At 36.5% G+C, this 20,571-nt stretch overlaps 1 protein-coding gene across 3 annotated transcripts in view; it reads right to left on the bottom strand.

The window, feature by feature from the left end:
* The window catches only part of HPSE2 (heparanase 2 (inactive)), a 658,038-nt gene that overhangs the window by 256,637 nt on the left and 380,830 nt on the right, over window positions 1–20,571 (bottom strand). Inside the window, exon 4 of one of the 3 annotated variants that reach the window (XM_081549219.1) lies at window positions 6,754–6,927. The exons of the other annotated variants lie outside the window; for them this stretch is intronic. Within the exon in view, the coding sequence (XP_081405345.1) occupies window positions 6,754–6,927 (174 nt within the window). The remainder of the gene's footprint in view (window positions 1–6,753; window positions 6,928–20,571) is intronic. 3 annotated transcript variants of the gene reach the window in all.

The following is a 20,571-nucleotide window of genomic DNA, read 5'->3' as shown; positions in this document are numbered from 1 at the left end:
CTGTATTATATATTTGAAATTTGCTAAGAGAATAGATCCTAAAAGTTCTTATCACAAGATAAAAGTATTTGTAACTATGTGAGGTAATGGATGTCAGCTGAACTTATCATGGTGATCATTTTGTAATAAATACATATATCAAAAAAAGACAATGTAGTCTAAGAACAGACATACAGATCAGTGGGAGAGAACTGAGCCCAGAAATAAATCTATTTATTGTCAACTGATTTTTGACAAAAATGTCAAGAGAATTCAATAAGGAAAGGGAAATCTTTTAAATAAACAATGCCGGGACAATTTAATAGCCATATGCAAAAAGATGAATTTAGATTATTTCACATTGTACTCAAAATTTAACTCCTACTGGATCTTATTCCCAAAAGCAAAAGCAAAAACTACAAAGCTTTTAAAAGAAAAAATAGGGGAAAAGTTTTTGTGATCTTGGGTTAAAAAATCTTTGTGATCTTGGACTAGGTAAAGATATAATATCAAAAGCACAACACATCAAAAAAATTGATAAGCTGAACTTTATCAAAATTCAGAACATCTGAACTTCAAAAGATGCCATAAAGAAAATGATAAATTAAGCTACAGATTGGGAGAAAATACTTGCAAATCATATGTTTGATAAAGATCTTGCATTCAGAATATATTTAAAACTCTTACAACTAAATAATACGATGACCTAATTTAAAAGACAAAAGATTTGAGTAGACATTTCACCTAGGAAAATGTAAGAATGATTGATAAGCATGTGAAAAGATGCTCAATATCACTTGTCATTAGGAACGTGCTAATTAAAGTCATATTAATATACTACTTCAAACCCACTAAAATGGCTCTAATTGGAAAGATAGACAATAACGAGTGTTTGCAAAGATGTAGAAAAACTGTAATCCTCATGCATTACTGAGGAAAATGTAAAATGGTACAGCTACTTTGGAAAGTAGTGTGGTTAATTTGTTCAAAAATCAACATAAATTTACCATAAAAACTAGCAACTCCATTCCCCTCTGAGGTATCTTCCTACAAGAAATGAAAGTATATATCCACACAGAGACTTGTAAATGAATATTTCAGCACCATTACTGATCATAATCAAAAAGTAGAAACAATCTAAATGCCCATAACCTGGTGAATGGAAAAACAAAAAATATATATATACACATGTATATATATATGAATATATGTATATATTCGTGCATTGGAATAGCATTCAGCAATTAAAAGGAATGAACTACTTTTACATGCTACAACATGGATACACCTCAAAAACATGCTAAGTGAAAGAAGTCCGATGCAAAAGTCTACATACTGTACGATTCCAGTTACATGAAATATCCACAGAAGACAAAAAGCAGATTAATATCTTCTGTGACTGGGAATGGTTACAGAGACTGGCTGAAAACTAGCATGAGGGATCTTTTTGGAGTTATGGAAATGTTCTAAAATTGGACTGTGGAAATAGTTGTATAGGTCTATGAACTTATTGAGAGTATATATGTAGATTGGAGTATGTGGAAAAAGAATTGAGAATATAGCTGATGAAGGTGAGAAGCAGGCAGAGAGAGGGAAAGGAAAAAAGTAAGCAGGTAAAGTGGTGACTTGGAGTAGGAAATGGCAACCCATTCCAGTATCCTTGGCTGGAAAATTCCATGGAAAGAGGAGCCTGGTGGGCTACAGTTCAAGAGGTTGCAAAGAGTCAGACACGGCATGCAAGGAAACATTTCATATCTACAAAACATAGTTGTTAAAAATTTTGTATCAAGGAAGTCATTCTTTCATAGACTTTGACATTCTAAGCTTTCTAAATTTTCACGTCTTGAAATTGAGTATATTTTTGTTTTCATGGTCTGTAGCCCACACTATTCACCAATTTTAAACAAGAAAAAAAGTAAGTCACTTGAAGTTTAGCTACTCTAGGAGAAACAACCAAAAAAATATCTATTTCAGTTTTTCCAATGCCAGATTTACTCTAAAGTACTTGTTAACAGGATGTGGGTATATGGGAGGTTGAGTGATAAGAGAATTGACCAGTTCTATTGTCCCTCCCTAAATGTGGATATAATAGTTAAACTATTACATCTGTCCAAAAATATAAGGTTACAGAGAAGAAAATGGATAAAATATTGGAGAGACAAATCCAGGCCAGGACAATGACCAGATAATTTTTGAGGGGCAAGGGCCTGAATATACAACACAGAATAGTTGTGAACAGAATACACTAGATATCTCTAGGGATATGATGCTAGCATAAGAAAAACTATCAGTAGTTTAAAATGAATTAGAAAAAGCAACAAAATAAATCTTCAAACCCTAAAGGGTATGTTAGTTGGGCAGACTACTTATTTGTCATATCAAAAAAAAAGAAATGCAACTTTTAAAACAAAAGGAAGAAGGGGAAAACAGACAACTCCAGTCTTCTTGACTAGAAACTCAAAAAACTATCTCTATCTACCTTGATGGAAATTCTCGCAAGAAACCTTACCAGATACTTTCTACCTTATTGAATTTTTAAATTCATAGCCTTGGTTATTTTTCTCTCTATTCCTGTCTATATCCCTATTTTCTTATCTATGACCATGCCTTTTCTCCTCCTCTAAACTGATTCTTTGTTTCTATTAATCCTTGAAGAGACACCAAGAAGATGATGATGAGAATCAAGTGTGGCTAAGGTGACTGAACATTTTTAAAATACAATTAGCTCCATCTCCAAACTGTTCAGTGTAATTTGGGGGAAGGATAGAAAGAGGCAGACTCTCAGTTATTTGGAACAGATAGATAAATACAGAAAGATGCATATACTTTCCCCACCCACTTCCTGCCACCAAATCACTTCAATTATATCAATTAAAGATTTACTTAGTTTAATAAGCTCCCAAATTCAGAGATGCCAAAAACCCTGGAGGAATTATTCCCATCAGTCACTTGTAAGTAAATTTTAATTGCTTTGTGCTTATCTACAACCAGTTGAGATTCTTTTTAATTTATTTATTTTAACTGGAGGATAATTACTTTACAATACAGCTGAGATTCTTCTACAAACAAATTTTATTTAGAAATAAGAAGAAAACAAATAGTTTAGGCAGAACATGTATTCTGTAGCTCACCAGAGGCCCTACCACTCCTTACTGTCTTTCACTCATTTGTTTTAAACATTGTCCCTCATGACAGCTATAATGCCCTGTTTGGAGAATGCATTGTTTGCACAGTATTTTGTTGTGTTTGGAGAAAAAGCTAAGCTGGGTAGAGTCTAATATAGGAGCAGGGTAAGGTTAGGTATGGTAGTCATGAGTAGACAACACAAAATACCAAAGAATGTCAAGATATTCTGAAATGAAATAGAAGATAGCATGGGAAGGGATCAGTAAATATCTTTGTCTCAGTTCAGTTCAGTCGCTCAGTCATGTCCAACTCTTTGCGACCCCATGAACCGCAGCATGCCAGGCCTCCCTGTCCATCATGAACTCCTGAAGTCCACCCAAAATCATGTCCATTGAGTCGGTGATGCCATCCAACCATCTCATCCTCTGTTGTCCCCTTCTCCTCCTGCCCTCAATTTCTCCCAGCATCAGGGTCTTTTCAAATGAGTCAGCTCTTCACATCAGGTAGCCAAAGTATTGGAGTTTCAGCTTCAACATCAGTCCTTCCAATGAACACCCAGGACTGATCTCCTTTAGGATGGACTGGTTGGATCTCCTTGCAGTCCAAGGGGCTCTCAAGAGTCTTCTCCAACACCACAGTTCAAAAGCATCAATTCTTCGGCCCTCAGCTTTCTTTATAGCCCAATTCTCACATCTATACATGACCACTGGAAAAACCATAGCCTTGATTAGATGGACCTTTGTTGACAAAGTAATATTGCTGCTTTTTAATATGCTATCTATGTTGGTCATAACTTTCCTTCCAAGGAGTAAGCGTCTTTTAATTTCATGGCTGCAATCACCATCTGCAGTAATTTTGGAGCCCAAAAAAATAAAGTCTGACACTGTTTCCACTGTTTCTCCACCTATTTGCCATGAAGTGATGGGACCGGATGCCATGATCTTAGTTTTCTGAATGTTGAGCTTTAAGCCAACATTTTCACTATCCTCTTTCACTTTCATCAAGAGGCTCTTAAGTTCTTCTTCACTTTCTGCCATAAGGGTGGTGTCATCTGCATATCTGAGGTGATTGATATTTCTCCCAGCAATCTTGATTCCAGCTTGTGCTTCCTCCAGCCCAGTGTTTCTCATGATGTACTCTGCATGTAAGTTAAACAAGCAGGGTGACAATATACAGCCTTGATGTACTCCTTTTCCTATTTGGAACCAGTCTGTTGTTCCATGTCCAATTCGAACTGTTGCTTCCTGACCTGCATACAGGTTTCTCAAGAGGCAGGTCAGGTGGTCTGGTATTCCCATCTCTTTCAGAATTTTCCACAGTTTGCTGTGATCCACACAGTCAAAGGCTTTGGCATAGTCAATAAAGCAGAAATAGATTTTTCTCTGAAACTCTCTTGCTTTTTCGATGATCCAATGGATGTTGGCAATTTGATCTTTGGTTCCTCTGCCTTTTCTAAAACCAGCTTGGATGTCTGAAAGTTCATGGTTTATGTATTGCTGAAGCCTGGCTTGGAGAATTTTGAGCATTACTTTACTAGCGTGTGAGATGAGTGCAATTGTGCGGTAGTTTGAGCATTCTTTGGCATTGCCTTTCTTTGGGATTGGGATGAAAACTGACCTTTTCCAGTCCTATGGCCACTGCTGAGTTTTCCAAATTTGCTGGCATATTGAGTGCAGCACTTTCACAGTGTCATCTCTCACAATTTGAAATAGCTCAACTGGAATTCCATCACCTCCACTAGCTTTGTTCGTAGTGATGCTTCCTAAGGTCCACTTTATTTCACATTCCAGGATGCCTGGCTCTAGGTGAGTGATCACACCATCATGATTATCTGGGTCATGAAGATCTTTTTTGTACAGTTCTTCTGTGTATTCTTGCCACCTCTTCTTAATATCTTCTGCTTCTGTTAGGTCCCTACCATGTTTTGTCTACTGTGTAATAATTTTGCCTCATTCTAAGCTGACCACATCATACTTGCTTTTTTCCTAGAATGTATGATACGTAGACTGGTTGGGAAGATGAAAAATCTCAGGCTACCCTAGTTATGCTCCCTGTATCCAAATTAGCTCAAGTCTCCATTTGGTAGCTCACTCTCCACCAGTTTCCCCAACTCCAGGGAAGGAAAAGACAGCTACATTTCAGTAAATGGTTACTGATAGAAAAAAAAGACACTTGTTCTTAAAAAATCTTCATCTCCTGCTTCCTTATGAGAATTTCAAATTCTAGAGTGTCTAAAAACACACATGTACATGTGTACACACACACACAGCATTCCAAACAAATATGATTTAGCTATATATATATATATATATATATATATATATATATATATATACGAGGTCATGGACTAAAATGTTAATGTCAATTTGTAACAGTGATTTTTTTTTTGTAACAGTAATTTTAAAAGAATTCTTTTAAAATTACTGTAACAAAAAACAGTAATTTTAAAAGAATTCTTGGTTTATTAGATTCAATTGTTTTGTTCTAAGATTTACCAAAATGTCTTTTAATTAGGGAATCAGAATATTTTCCAATTTAAATTACCCATAATTTTAACTATAATTCATATCAGTTCACTCAATAATATTAGACAGTCATTGCATTTACAGAATATCGTATATATAACAAATCATACATTCATATCACTAGGAAAAATAGTGTGACTTAGGCAGTATTTCTCCCAAGTGTGTTCCATGGAACATTGTTCCATGAGATGATAATAGGTCTGTCTCACACACACACACACACACACACACACACACACACAAAGACTGCCATGATTAAATATGACTGGCTACATAATCTTCAGAGCCCCATGCAAAATGAAAATGTAGATCCTTTTATTTTAAAAATAAGATGACAATAGAAGAGCATTAAAGCAAGCATGATTCTCTTCTAAGCATGGGATCCTATGTGACTACACAGGATGCATGCTCCTAACACCAACCAAAACCTATTTTTAAAATGATTTTAAAAATGCTGGGCTGAAACTTTCCTGGTGGTCTAGTGGTTAAGACTCCGTGTTCCTAATGCAGGGAGCACCGGTTCAATCCCTGGTCAGGGGAATTAAGATTCTGCATGCTGCACAGCTTGGTCAAAATAAATAAATAAATAAGAGATGTTATCTTGAAATAAAAATTTTTAAGGCTGGATTAAAAATGTTATACAGATTTCATTGCAGCAGGACTTCTCAGAGTCTTTTATATGCTAATGTGCATTGTGAACCTTCAAGACGTACATATACTGAAGATCAGTTCCCGAATATACTTCACCAAACTCTTTTGAAGTATTATAAGGTCATCTTACAGGACCATTTTAGTTTCAGAGAGATACATTGTAAAATGCAGCCTAGGCTGTGCAGATAGGCTATATCTAACTTAACATCAATTTGTTAATTATAAGTCACATATGGCATTTCCCCTATATTTGGAATAAGGCAACTAGAGATAACTGTAGATGCAAATAGTGGAATTCACTAAGTCTACTCTCCAACTGTTTGGTCTTTTACTATTTGGAAGGTCAACTCAATGGTCAAACGACCCCAGTGTTTTCTGGGATGTACTAGATATGGTCTGAGACTATATCCCAAGCCAATTTACTTTTTACCCTTTATCTTGTCAATTCAGAGAAAATAACATCCTTACTTACCATTACCCAGTTCCCAAGAAATGTTGTACTTTTTGCTGGCGCTGTACTTCAAGAGACTCAGGGCACTAGAGCTGTTCCAGGAGTTATTGGGATTACGACGCAGTGCATTTAGAGCAAATATCAGATGGAGTCCAGAGCAATCAGCAAAGTTATAAAGTTTGTCTAGAGACCTGGCTGGGAAGAAGCAGAGAAAGGCTTGTAACTTTCAAATCAACATCTCAACAAAACGAAAATATTAACTACTAAAAAAAAAAATGTTTCTATGAGCTTCCTGCTAATAAGAATTATACAGAGGTGTCCAAAAGGGACTATTACCATTTGGTTCATGGTTCACTTCAAGGTGATTTCTGAAAGCAGAATATACAACTCCAGATAAAGGTCACAAATTGGCAACCAAGTCTAGTACATAGGATATAGTATATTTTATTTGTTAAAAAAATTGAATTGCTAACATTGAGAAATGGGAAGATATCACAAACTAGCTAGATTTACAGTTCTTCTAAAAAAATCTGAAAATCTGGCACTGTGGGATCTGTACTCTTTAATGAAATGAAATGAAATGAGAGGAACAGCGTCAGGAGACAAGGCCAGGAGAGATGACTGGCTGGGGAGTCTCAGAAAACAGCTCAGCCTAGAAACACTTCCAAAAGAAAAAATCCACTCAATTTCACATTTCTAATATTTCTGAAAATGGAAATATTAATACCATAACCATTAATAGAAATATGTTCATTGTCAGGTTGACCCCAGATATTATGAAAGCTATTCACCATATGTTCCATACTCATCCCATTCCTTTACGTCTATTGCCACCATTCTGGTTCTGGCTATTATTTCCACTTGCATGAATTACCACAAGAATGTACTTGCCTGTGTACTTCTAGATTCTTCCCACACTGCCAGATTCATCTTGTCCCAATCAATTTCATAAGTTTCACTTACTCTTCAAAATCTTAGTGGATTTTCAAGACCTTTGTTTTCTTCAATTCAAGGCCTCTACAGCTCAACCATAATTTTTCCCCAACTTCAGGCCCCTCTACTTTTGTCAAAAAATTCTTTGTGGGTGTTATCAAGTTCTATTTATTATAGAATCCCTGCCCTACTTGCCTTTGTTCTGATTATTCTCATTTGCCATGCCTTTTGCCCCTCTTTTAAACATATCCAGATTTTACTTGCCCTTTTATACATTGTTTCACAAAATATGGATGACACAATTTTCAGTGGTATACAGACTGAAAAAAAAATTTTAGGTTAATAATTAATTACAGGGGTTCACATTATCATCACATATATTATCCAAGTCCCTAGGGCAGTTTCTCAAATGGGATTCTGTGCAACACCATGTGGGGCTCCATAAGATGTCATTAGAGAGTTCTGCAAAAGATGACACAGTGACCACGGTGCTCCATTAGCAGCTGCTATAGATTTTTTAGGGCTTCGCACGTGGCGCTAGTGGTAAAGAACCCACCTGCCAATGCAGGAGACGTAAGAGATGCGGGTTCAATCCCGAGCATGGCAGCCCACTTCAGTATTCTTTCTTGGAGAATCCCATGGACAGAGGAGCCTGGTGAGCTGCAGTCCAGTGGGTCGCAAAGAGTCGGACACGACTGAAGCGACTTAGCGTGGACACATAGGTTTTTTAGTCTTATAAAGCAGGACCATGATCATTTGGTTATATCCATTATCAGTTTTTGAACTGGGTTTCAGGGCTTGCTGCCATCTTTATCTCTGTATATATGTATGAGAATTCTCACAGACATGAATTTGAGCAAACTCTGGGAGATAGTAGAGGACAGAGGAATCTGACATGTGCAGTCCATGGTGTTGCAGAGTTGGGCACAACTTAGTGACTGAACAACAGCAACAACAATGTATGAGAAAATATTTTTTAAGAAGCATCAAGAAAAAGGACAGAAATTGTCTCATTTTAGCTGAAAATAAAACCCATGGGAACTTATCTCACATTAAACCCAGAATCAAGTAAATAAGCAACAACAACAAATGGCATAGGTATCACATTAAAGAAATAAACATAATCATTCTTTAAAAAAAATTAATTTAATCATTTATTTTTAGTTCCAAACAGCAATTAAAATTAAAGTGCATTTTTAGGCCTATTAAAATGATCATGAAACCAATACAAGTGTATATCAATCTTATGATTATCTATATAATCCTGACATTGCTACTCAGTAAGAAGATGGTTTTTTTCAAAGTCTCTTAGAAAATGTTGTCTTAGACTATAATTCTACTCATATTGCTTAGACATACAGTTTTAGTAACTTTGTTATTCAATACTGTTAATTTATTTTTCTATTGAAAACAACATTAATGTAAGTTCATAAATGTTATTTAAATAAACCTAACAAACTTACCTTTAGAAAAATTATATCCCATTTTGACTTAAACCAGTTACTTAACAAAAACATATTATATTTGCCTTAAAATTTTTCAAATTCATAAAAAGGAAAAAAGGGATTAATTTCAAGAAACAAAGTTAACCAGTAGGTTTTTTTCCCCTCTCTTCTAAAAAGGCTGTATAAAAAATCATTTTCAGTTTTAAATAGGAAAGAAAAACCTAAGCTTGCAACTAACCATATATCATATACTGTATCTAAATAGCATTTATATGACAGAAATTTTTGATAATGCTTTTAGTCTTACTTGGGTAAGGTACCAAAAAGTCAAGGAGGACATTTTAAAAGGGAAAAACTGAAGTCTCTTCTATATATACCACTGAAATATGCAAGAAGGGACCAACAAAAGAATAGGCTAAAATGTCAGCCAAACTAAACAGATTTTTCAGGAAAACACCAGTCTGTTTAAAAGAGCACTAGCAGTTATCGGAGAAGGCAATGGCACCCCACTCCAGTACTCTTGCTGGAAAGTCCCATGGACGGAGGAGCCTGGTAGGCTACAGACCATGGGGTCGCTAAGAGTCAGACACCACTGAGCGACTTCACTTTTACTTTTCCCTTTCATGCACTGGAGAAGGAAATGGCAATCCACTCCAGTATTCTTGCCTGGAGAATCACAGGGACGGCGGATCCTGGTGGGCTGCCGTCTATGGGGTCGCACAGAGTCGGACACGACTGAAGCGACTTAGCAGCAGCAGCAGCAGCAGCAGCAGTTATTATTGGATTATAGTATCTACAACTAAATGATTACACTTTTCATTTAGGAGTTCCCTGATCCTTGAGAATATTTCAAATGTTTCTGATACAAAAAGTTTGAGAAGGCTGCCCTCGTGCTAAAGAATGCTTAGGAAAATAAAAGTAATCCTAACACTAAAATAGTCCATTGTTTGGAGAAGGAAGTGGCAGCCCACTCCAGTATTGTTGCCTAGAGAATCCCATGGACAAATGAGCCTGGCAGGGATCGCAAGAGTCGGACATGACTTAGCAACTAAACCACCACCATATGTATACCTATGACTAATTCATGCTGAGGTTTGACAAAAAACAACAAAATTCTGTAAAGCAATTATCCTTTAATAAAAAATAAATACATTTAAAAAAAAAAAAAAAATAGTCCATTGTTGACCTGAGAATTGACTTAAACATTCCTTCCACTTGGCAACATCCTCACTAATGTCCTCACTAATACTATCAATGAAGCTTTTAACTTCTCCAATATACGGTAAACCCAGTATATTTCCAAAGCTGTAGGAAAACCAAGTTGCAAATCTGAGCAAAAGACACAGGATTTTGTGAGATCAATGAAATAATGATTGATAAATTCTTAAGTTACATGCTAATCCACTAAAAAAGATCTAGAAGAATTATATCATTTAACTAAACAAGAGAAAACTTACAAGAGTGATAAAAAAAATAAATTACTCAAAAAATAATTTGAATATTAAAATCTTTAACTAGGTCTATTTTGATGGTTTTAATATTTAAAATTGTGCCACAAAAGTTAAATTATTTTATCAGAAAAATACTCAATATTTGATTAAGTATTGACATAATGAGGATTTTCTGTGTTTGTTTCATGTGTAATAGAAAAACACATATCAAACACAAGAGCACATCAAACCTGTGGTTTCATGGATTTCATGATTGAAGACAAGGAAATGGTAGTTACCATAAAATTGTCAGTTAAAAGGAAACTATGGAAAAATCACAAAATAGACAGTTTGTTAATATGGCAAAAATTGAGAACTAGCATTCTAGAAGTTTAGGAAATACTTTGTGAAGGAAAAGTTTAAGTCCTGCCTCCTCCTTGAAGCTATTCCTCAATAAACACACCAATATCTACAGTGACCTCAACCTTCTTTAAACTCAGGGTTTATACCATTTGTTGGCATCTGAGTGCCCTGTGACTTCTCCTGTGACATTGTCTTACCTTGGGATTACTTCTTGATTTAGTCACTTCTCCAGAGTGAATGATTCATTTACCCAGTTAAACTGTCAAGTTCCTTAAGGCTGGTACTGTATCTCATTATATCCTTTACAGTATCTATCAGAGAACAATTACCCTTACAGTCATGCTTAGGAGTTCACACAGTGTAAATCCTGTTTGTTGCATGAAAATGGTGTAGTAAGAAACTGAAAGTTCCTGATAGAAGATATGTCTAATAATTATTCTTGCTAGTTCAACAAATATACCCTGGAGTTTATTTTAAAATGACATATATTTGAATACAGTGCATTTATAGATGCTCAACAAATGGAATCCTCTTGGAGCATTTCCTGTCAGTTCCATCTGAGCAGATACTTAAAGATGACTTCTACTCTTTCTACCAGGGGGTACCAATACCTCTATATCCTATAGTCAGATTGCCTTGGCGTCTCACAGGAACAGAGCTTTAAGGAGCCTTGTCTGGCAGGCAGCTAGATGAGGAGCTGGGATCTGAGAGAGATGGAAGAGAGGGGCGTGGGAGTCTATACAGCGCTGAGATAGTTGATGCTGTAAAAGTTCTTGAGACTTTTGTAGGACAAAATGTCAGGATAAAACCTTAAGAAATGTTCAAATATAAAGATCAGGAAGCTCATAGTAATGAAAATTAAAACAAAAATAAACAAATGGGATTTAATTAAACTCAAAAGCTTTTGCACAGCAAAGGAAACCATAAATAAAACAAAAAAGAAGACACAGACAAAGGATTAGTATCCAAAATATACAGACATAAATAGTTCATAAAACTGCATATCCAAAAAACAGCACAATAAAAAATTAGGGGAAAGATCTAAATAGACATTTCTCCAAAGAAGACATACAGATGGCCAACAATCACATGAAAAGATGCTCAACATCACTAATTATTCAGTTCAGTTCAGTCGCTGACTTGTGTCTGACGCTTTGCGACCCCATGAACCACAGCACACCAGGCCTTCCTGTCCATCACCAACTCCCAGAGTCCACCCAAACCCATGTCCATTGAGTCAGTGATGTCATCCAATCATTTCACCCTCTGTCGTCCCCTTCTCCTCCTGCCTTCAATCTTTCCAGCATCAGGGTCTTTTCAAATGAGTCAGCTCTTCGCACCAGGCGGCCAAAGTATTGGAGTTTCAGCTTCAACATCAGTCCTTCCAAAGAACACCCAGGACTGATCTCCCTTAGGATGGACTGGTTGGATCTTCTCACAGTCCAACAGACTCTCAAGAGTCTTCTCCAACACCACACTTCAAAAGCATCAATTCTTTGGCGCTCAGCTTTCTTTATACTCCAATTCCCACATCCATACATGACCACTGGAAAAACCATAGCCTTGACTACACGGACCTTTGTTGGCAAAGTAGTGTCTCTGCTTTTTAATATGCTGTCTAGGTTGGTCATAACTTTCCTTCCAAGGAGTAAGCGTCTTTTAATTTCATGGCTGCAGTCACCATCTGCAATGATTTTGGAGCCTAATAAAATAAAGTCAGCCACTGTTTCCACTGTTTGCCCATCTATTTGCCATGAAATGATAGGACCAGATGCCATGATCTTAGTTTTCTGAATGTTGAGCTTTAAGCCAACTTTTTCACTATCCTCTTTCACTTTCAACAAGAGGCTCTTTAGTTCTTCTTCACTTTCTGCCATAAGGGTGGTGTCATCTGCATATCTGAGGTTATTGATATTTCTCCCAGCAATCTTGATTCAAGCTTGTCCTTCATCCAGCCCAGCATTTCACATGATGTACTCTGCATATAAGTTAAATAAGTGGGGTGACAATATACAGCCTTGACAAACTCCTTTCCCAATTTGGAACCAATCTGTGGTTCCATGTCCAGTTCTAACTGTTGCTTCCTGACCTGCATACAGATTTATCAATAGGCAGGTCAGGTGGTCTGGTAGTCCCATCTCTTGAAGAATTTTCCACAGTTTGTTATGATCCACACAGTCAAAGGCTTTGGCATAGTCAATAAAGCAGAAATAGATGTTTTTCTGGAACTCTTTTGCTTTTTCGATGATCCAGCGGATGTTGGCAATTTGATCTCTGTTTCCTCTGCCTTTTCTTAAGCTAGCTTGAACATCTGGAAGTTCATGGTTCACATACTGCTAAAGCCTGATTTGGAGAATTTTGAGCATTACTTTACTAGCGTGTGAGATGAGTGCAATTGTGCTGTAGTTTGAGCATTCTTTGGCATTGCCTTTCTTTGGGATTGGAATGAAAACTGACCTTTTGAATCCTATGGCCACTGCTGAGTTTTTCAAATTTGCTGACATATTGAGTGTAGCACTTTCACAGCATCATCTTTTAGGATTTGAAATAGCTCAACTGGAATTCCATCACCTCCACCAGCTTTGTTCATAGTGATACTTCCCAAGGCCCACTTGATTTGCATTCAGTGATGTCTAGGTCTAGGTGAGTATCACACCATCATGATTATCTAGGTCGTGAAGATCTTTTTTTTTTTTTTAAATAATTCCTCTGTATATTCTTGCCACCTCTGCTTAATATCTTCTGCCTCTGTTAGGTCCATACCATTTCTGTCCTTTATTGTGCCCATCTTTGCATGAAATGTTCCCTTGGTATTTCTGATTTTCTTGAAGAGATCTCTAGTCTTTCCCATTCTATTGTTTTCCTCTATTTCTTTGCACTGATTACTGAGGAAGGCTTTCTTATCTCTCCTTGCTATTCTTTGGAATTCTGCATTCAAATGGGTATATCTTTCCTTTTCTCCTTTGCTTTTTGCTTTTTTTCTTCCAGAGCTATTTGTAAGGCCTCCTCAGACAGCCATTTTGCCTTTTTGCATTTCTTTTTCTTGGGGATGGTCTTGATCCCTGTCTCCTGTACAATATCACCAACCTCCATCCACAGTTCATCAGGCACTCTGTCTATCAGATCTAGTCCCTTAAATCTATTTCTCACTTCCACCGTATGATCATTAGGGATTTGATTTAGGTCGTACCTGAATGGTCTAGTGGTTTTCCCTACTTTCTTCAATTTAAGTCTGAATTTGGCAATCAGGAGTTCATGATCTGAGCCAAGGTCAGCTCCCAGTCTTGTTTTTGCTGACTGTATAGATCTCCATCTTTGGCTGCAAAGAATATAAACAATCTGATTTCAGTATTGACCATCTGGTGATGTCCACATGTAGAGTCTTCTCTTGTGTTGTTGGAAAAGGGTGTTTGCTATGACCAGTATATTTTCTTGGCAAAACTCTATTAGCCTTTGCCCTGCTTCATTCTGTACTCCAAGGCCAAATTTGCCTGTCATTCCAGGTGTTTCTTGACTTCCTACTTTTGCATTCCAGTCCCCTATAGTGAAAAGAACATCATTCTTGGGTGTTAGTTCTAGAAGGTCTTGTAGGTCTTCATAGAATCGTTCAACTTCAGCTTCTTCAGCATTACTAGTTGGGGCATAGACTTAGAGTACTGTGATATTGAATGGTTTGCCTTGGAAACGAACCGAGATCATTCTATCGTTTTTGAGATTGCATTCAAGTACTGCATTTCGGACATTTTTGTTGACTATGATGACTACTCCATTTCTTCTATGGGATTCTTGCCCGTAGTAGTAGATACAATGGTCATCTGAGTTAAATTCACCCATTCCAGTCCATTTTAGTTCGCTGATTCCTACAGTGTCAACATTCACTCTTGCCATCTCCTGTTTGATCACTTCCAATTTGCCTTGATTCATGGACCTAACATTCCAGGTTCCTATGCAATGTTGCTCTTTACAGCATCAGACCTTGCTTCTATCACCAGTCACATCCATAACTGGGTGTTGTTTTAGCTTTAGCTTGTCTCTTCGTTCTTTCTGGAGTTATTTCTTCACTGATCGCCAGTAGCATATTGGGCATTACCGACCTGGGGAGTTCATCTTTCATTGTCCTATCTTTTTTGCCTTTTCATACTGTTCATGAGGTTCTCAAGGCAAGAATACTGAAGTGGTTTGCCATTCCCTCTCCAGTGGACCACATTCTGTCAGAACTCTCTAAATGTTATGTAAATTGTTACATGAACAAAACTTATATATTTGCCTTCATCCTTTTCCTTCCTGATTTTGTTGTCCAGTCACCAAGTCACGTTCGATTCTTCACAACCCCATGGTACGGTCATCACTGATGGTCCCATCAGTGACTGAAAGTGTCCTTCCTGATAGCCACCTTTAAATCTTCTTGTATATGAATTATGGAGGCACAAATGTCACCTGGGAATTAAACAGTGATTTTTTAAGTAATTTTGCTTTCAATTTGTGCTTCCCCAGAATTCTGTCAAGATGAGGCATGAAAGTCTCTTCATAATTCAATATATAGGAAGTCATGCCAGTATTAACCCTAGCCCAAACATGCCCCTTTCCACTAAGTGAAACTTTTTCTTTGAAGGGGTTGGGTGGGGCAGGGAGTAGTTGCCTCAGAGGATGTCAGAGTATCAACTGAGCTCTGTTCAAGTATGTCCCATTTCTACATTTTGCTTTTCATGTGATTTGATATTCTATTCATATTCTCATGTGCTCATAATTAGAATAAGCTGACACTACTTGTTGAATGGGGTTCCCTGGTGGCTCAGTAGTAAAGAATCCACTTGCAATGCAGGAGATGCAGGAGACATGGGTTTGATCCCTGGGTCAGGAAGATTCCCTGGAGCAGGAAATGACAATCCACTCTAGTATTATTGCCTGGGAAATCCCGTGGACAGAGGAGCCTGGTGGGCTACAATCCATGGGGTCATAAAAGAGTCAGACACAACTTAGGAACTAAACAACAACAACGCTGTTGAACTCAGCACCAGTTTCCCTTTTTTAAGTTCAGTACTGCCCTCTAAGAGCTAATGGTAAGAAACACATGTTTAAATCCTTAGCCACACAGAAAAAGCACTCTTCTTTCACAAGAAGTTTTCAAAAGAAGAAAACGGTCACTAACAAAATTGGATATTTTTGTTCGATTCAGAAATGTGTAAGATTGGATTGAGCCCTTAAAACAAACAAACAATGTTTTCTGCATAATACTTGCTTAGACTTGGCCAAAGAATTCCTCAAATACTAGTCTGATGAACTTTATGCCATGTTAGAACTCCTCATTATTCCTTGACAAACCACATTATTCCTTGGCTCTCACTATTCTAAGCTTTTTATCTCTGCCTAGAATATCCTTTCTCCTCTTTTCTTCATTCTTCATAGCTTAGGTCTATAGCTTTCTCTGTGAGGTCTTTCCTTATTCCCCAAGATAGAGACACTGGGGCTCCCTCCTTTGTCTCTCTCTGCTCTTTGTTGGCTCCTGATATAGCCATAGCCAATCTTTCTATCACTGTTCAGTTCTATGTTCCTCTCTCAAGGCAGATTGGAACATTTTCCAAAGAGAAGGTGCCATGTCTGCTTTTTTAGCATCCATTTCAGTATATAATACACAATAAGCCTTAATAAATGTGTGACTCATACAGGTATTATTTAGGCCCATTCAATATCACTTGCAGACTGTCCTCACCTTATATATAATCCAACCTGAATCATCATTGCTCATGGTATCAAATTCCCTCTAGATTATGGTCTATTACTACATGCTGTTAAATGCAGTTAAATAATATACTCAGTTTACCTTAAGTGTTCAGTTTGGAATGAATAACATTGAGGAGGCACAGGTGACTATTCAATAGAAACTGGAAGAACAGAGGAATTTCTGGTGGAAGCCAGGGGGAAAAAATTGAGAGTAAAAACAGAGTGAGGCAAACTCTGAACTACTTCTGCCTTTTGTAATTCAGAGAGACATCATCAGTTAGCAGGGAACCATTAGAATTAATGAGTACAACCAATAAGAAGTAGGGCATTTTAATCATAGCTATTAAGAGAGAACAGGTTGAGAATTGCCTAGGAGGAAAACACAGACGTTTCAGAGTGAAGCTATCTCTATGCTGAGAGCTAATTTTATTACAAAGAAGAATATCTCCAGTTTAGTCAGAGGAATGAAACCTTAACTAGGTTATAAAGAAATCAGCATAAATGCCTATAATTTGACTGAAGCTGTTGAAGGAGAATGAGGCTTGGAAAACGTTGTGAATAAAAAGTACAATATTATATTAATACAAGGCTCTGGGCTAGAGACTAATTACTGCATTAATCAAGTTAACTAGATTAAAGGGAAAACTAAATGCCAGTGAGCATAGTAAGACTTCTGTATCTCACCAGAATTCCATCTAAATGATGATAGGAAAAGAGTAAAAGAGACACTGACATTATTAAAATGGCTAGGACTGCTTTTAAGAAATGTACTCTTAAGAAAGTGATTTATACATATACATATGTGTATATATATATATATATATACATACACACATATATAAACAAAGTATATATGTATTCTTTTTCATATTCATTTCCATTATGGTTTATTATAGGATACTGAATATAATTTCCTGTGCTATACAGTAAGACCTTGTTGTTTATCTATTTTTTTTTATTTTTTTTATTTTTTTCTTTTTTTTTGATTTTTTGACACTTCACAAGAATCAAGGACTACAGATCCATCCTCTACTTCACCCCTGGAAATTTCAAAACTTGTTGACTGAGATTCAGTTATCTATTTTAAATATAGTAGTTTGTATCTACCAATCTTAAGCTCTAAATTTATCCTTCTCCCACTCTTTCTCCTTTGGTAACCATAAGTTGATTTTCTGTGTCTGTGAGTTTGTCTCTGTTTCATAAATAAGGTCATTTGTGTCACATTTTAGATTCCAAACATAAGTGACAGCATATGGTATTTGCTTTCCCGTTCTTACTTCACTTAGTATGATAATTTCTAGGTATATTCATGTTGCTGCAAATGGCATTTTATTCCTTTCTTTGGCTGCATAGTATTCCATTGTGTATATATACCACGTCTTCTTTATCCATTCATCTGTTGATGGACATTTAGTTTTCTTCCATATCTTAGCCATTATAAATAGTTCTTTTTGGTAATCAATAACTGAAAACAATCCAAATGCCTATCAAATGGGGCCTGGTTAATCAAATAATAAATTTATGCTACAGAAAGAGGTTCTAAATAAGGAAAGGGAGAAGGCTACAGGAAGACTTGTGAAGATGGATTGGAAATGGAGGTATTAGTATAACTCACGGTTTTAATATATGTACAGATGAATAGATACAAAAATACGTGTATATACTGGTGTTTTTAATATTTACACACATTTCCTTTCCATTGAGCAGGCCTGGAAGCAATGACACTCCAGTATCAATGAACACACCTGGTACCCAGAGCTTGGTTTTTAAACATAATTCTCTAATAAAAGGAACCAGGGTTCCTTGGAAAAACAGCTGAGGCCAGAGCTAGGTCAGAGAAAATATGAGAAGAGCCTAGACCATCTTGTGGTACCAGAGAATAAGGAATGCTCAAAAAATGATGAAGAGATGTTAAAAGGACATAGGAGTCAACTTGAAGGAGCCCTGCCTTGGCCAAAGCTGAGACAATCTGAACAACAAAATAAATAAAGGTAGCACTAGATTATAACCCACAGAATAAAATAAATATCTGAAAGTCACTTTGTATAAATATATAGTTCACTAAATAAATAAAAGGAAAAGGAGGAACAACTGTTCTTCACAGAATATCTATTAATAAATGTAGAAGAATGGACATATAAAATTGACATCAGGCAACACCAAGAAAACCTACAGATGGGCAATAAAGCACATGAAAAGATGCTCAATATTCCTAATTATTAGAGAAATGCAAATCAACACTACAATGAGGTATCATCAAACATCAGCCAGAATGATCATCATAAAAAGTCTACAAAGAATAAATGATGGAGAGGGTGTGAGGAAAAAAAAAAGAATTCTCTTACACTATTGTTGAGGAATGCAAACTGGTGCAGCCACTATGGAGAACAGTATGACGTTTCCCTGAAAAACTAAAAATAGAGCTACCATATGACCCAGCAATCTTACTTCTTGGTGTATAGCCAGAGAAAACTCTAATTCAAAAATATACATGCACCCCAAAGATTACAGAGGCACCTAAATGAACATCAGCAGATGACATATAACTGAATCACTTTTCTGTACACTTGAAACTAACACAACATTGTAAACTAGCTATACTTCAATTTTAAAAAAAGAAAATGAAATAAATAAGTTCTGGAGATCTACTGTACAACATAGAGCCTCTAATTAACAATACTGATGTGTACTTAAACTTTTGCTTAGAGAACAGAACTTATGTTAAATGTCCTTATCACAAAAGAATGAACCCAAACAAAAATACAAGGAGTGGGAGGAAACTTTTGAAAATGACGAAAGATGGTGGTGTTGATAGTAACGATGGTTTCACGAGAGTATACTTATCTCCAAACACATCCAGTTGATACATTAAATAACTACAGCTTTACATATTTCAATCATACCTCAGTAGAGAGTTAAAGAAAATCTACAGCTAATGACATACTAAATGTAAAAACTGAAAGCTTTCGCCCTCCAGAGAGGATTTTTCACAAGTGAATAAGGATTAACATCAAGAATTTGGACCGAAATGTTGTTTGCATTAACAATAAATTAGTAACAACTTAAATGTCCATCAGTGAGAATTGACAAGTAGTTTAAATAGAATGAACCAGAGCTACAAGTACTGGAAGAGAAACACCTCAAAAATAAACCTTGGGTAAAAAAAAGTGAGTTGCAGAATGATACACGTTATAATATTATTTACATGAATTGTGAAAACATACAAAATACTATACATTCATTATGGAAATACATTATACATGTAGCCTTCATAGTCAACAAAAGAGTCTGAAATGCAGTACTTGGATGCAATCTCAAAAATGACAGAATAATCTCTGTTTGTTCCAAGGCAAACCATTCAATATCATGGTAATCCAAGTATATGCCCCAACCAGTAATGCTGAAGAAGCTGAAATTGAACGGATCAATGAAGACCTACAAAACCTTCTAGGACTAACACTCAACAATGATGTTCTTTTCATTAAAGGGGACTGGAATGCAAAAGTAGGAAGTCAAGAAACACCTGAAGTAACAGGCAAATTTGGCCTTGGAGTACAGAATGAAGCAGGGCAAAGGCTAATAGAGTTTTCCCAAGAGAATGTACTGGTCATAGAAAACACCCTCTTTCAACAGCACAAGAGAAGACTCTACACATGGACATCACCAGATGGCCAATACCGAAATCAGATTGATTATATTCCTTGCAGCCAAAGATGGAGAAGCTCTACACAGTCAGCAAAACCAAGACCAGCACCTGACTGTGGCTCAGATCATGAACTCCTGATTGCCAAATTCAGACTTAAATTGAAGAAAGTAGGGAAAACCACTAGACCATTCAGGTATGACCTAAATCAAATCCCTTACAATTATGCAGTGGAAGTGACAAACAGACTCAAGGAATTAGAACTGATAGACAGAGAGCCTGAAGAACTATGGACAGACGTTCG

Source organism: Giraffa tippelskirchi, chromosome 2 (genome assembly GCF_054371585.1).
Source record: "Giraffa tippelskirchi isolate mGirTip1 chromosome 2, T2T-mGirTip1v1.2.pri, whole genome shotgun sequence".
Taxonomy (NCBI): Eukaryota; Metazoa; Chordata; class Mammalia; order Artiodactyla; family Giraffidae; genus Giraffa; species Giraffa tippelskirchi.
This window is presented reverse-complemented; position numbering and strand designations above follow the sequence as displayed.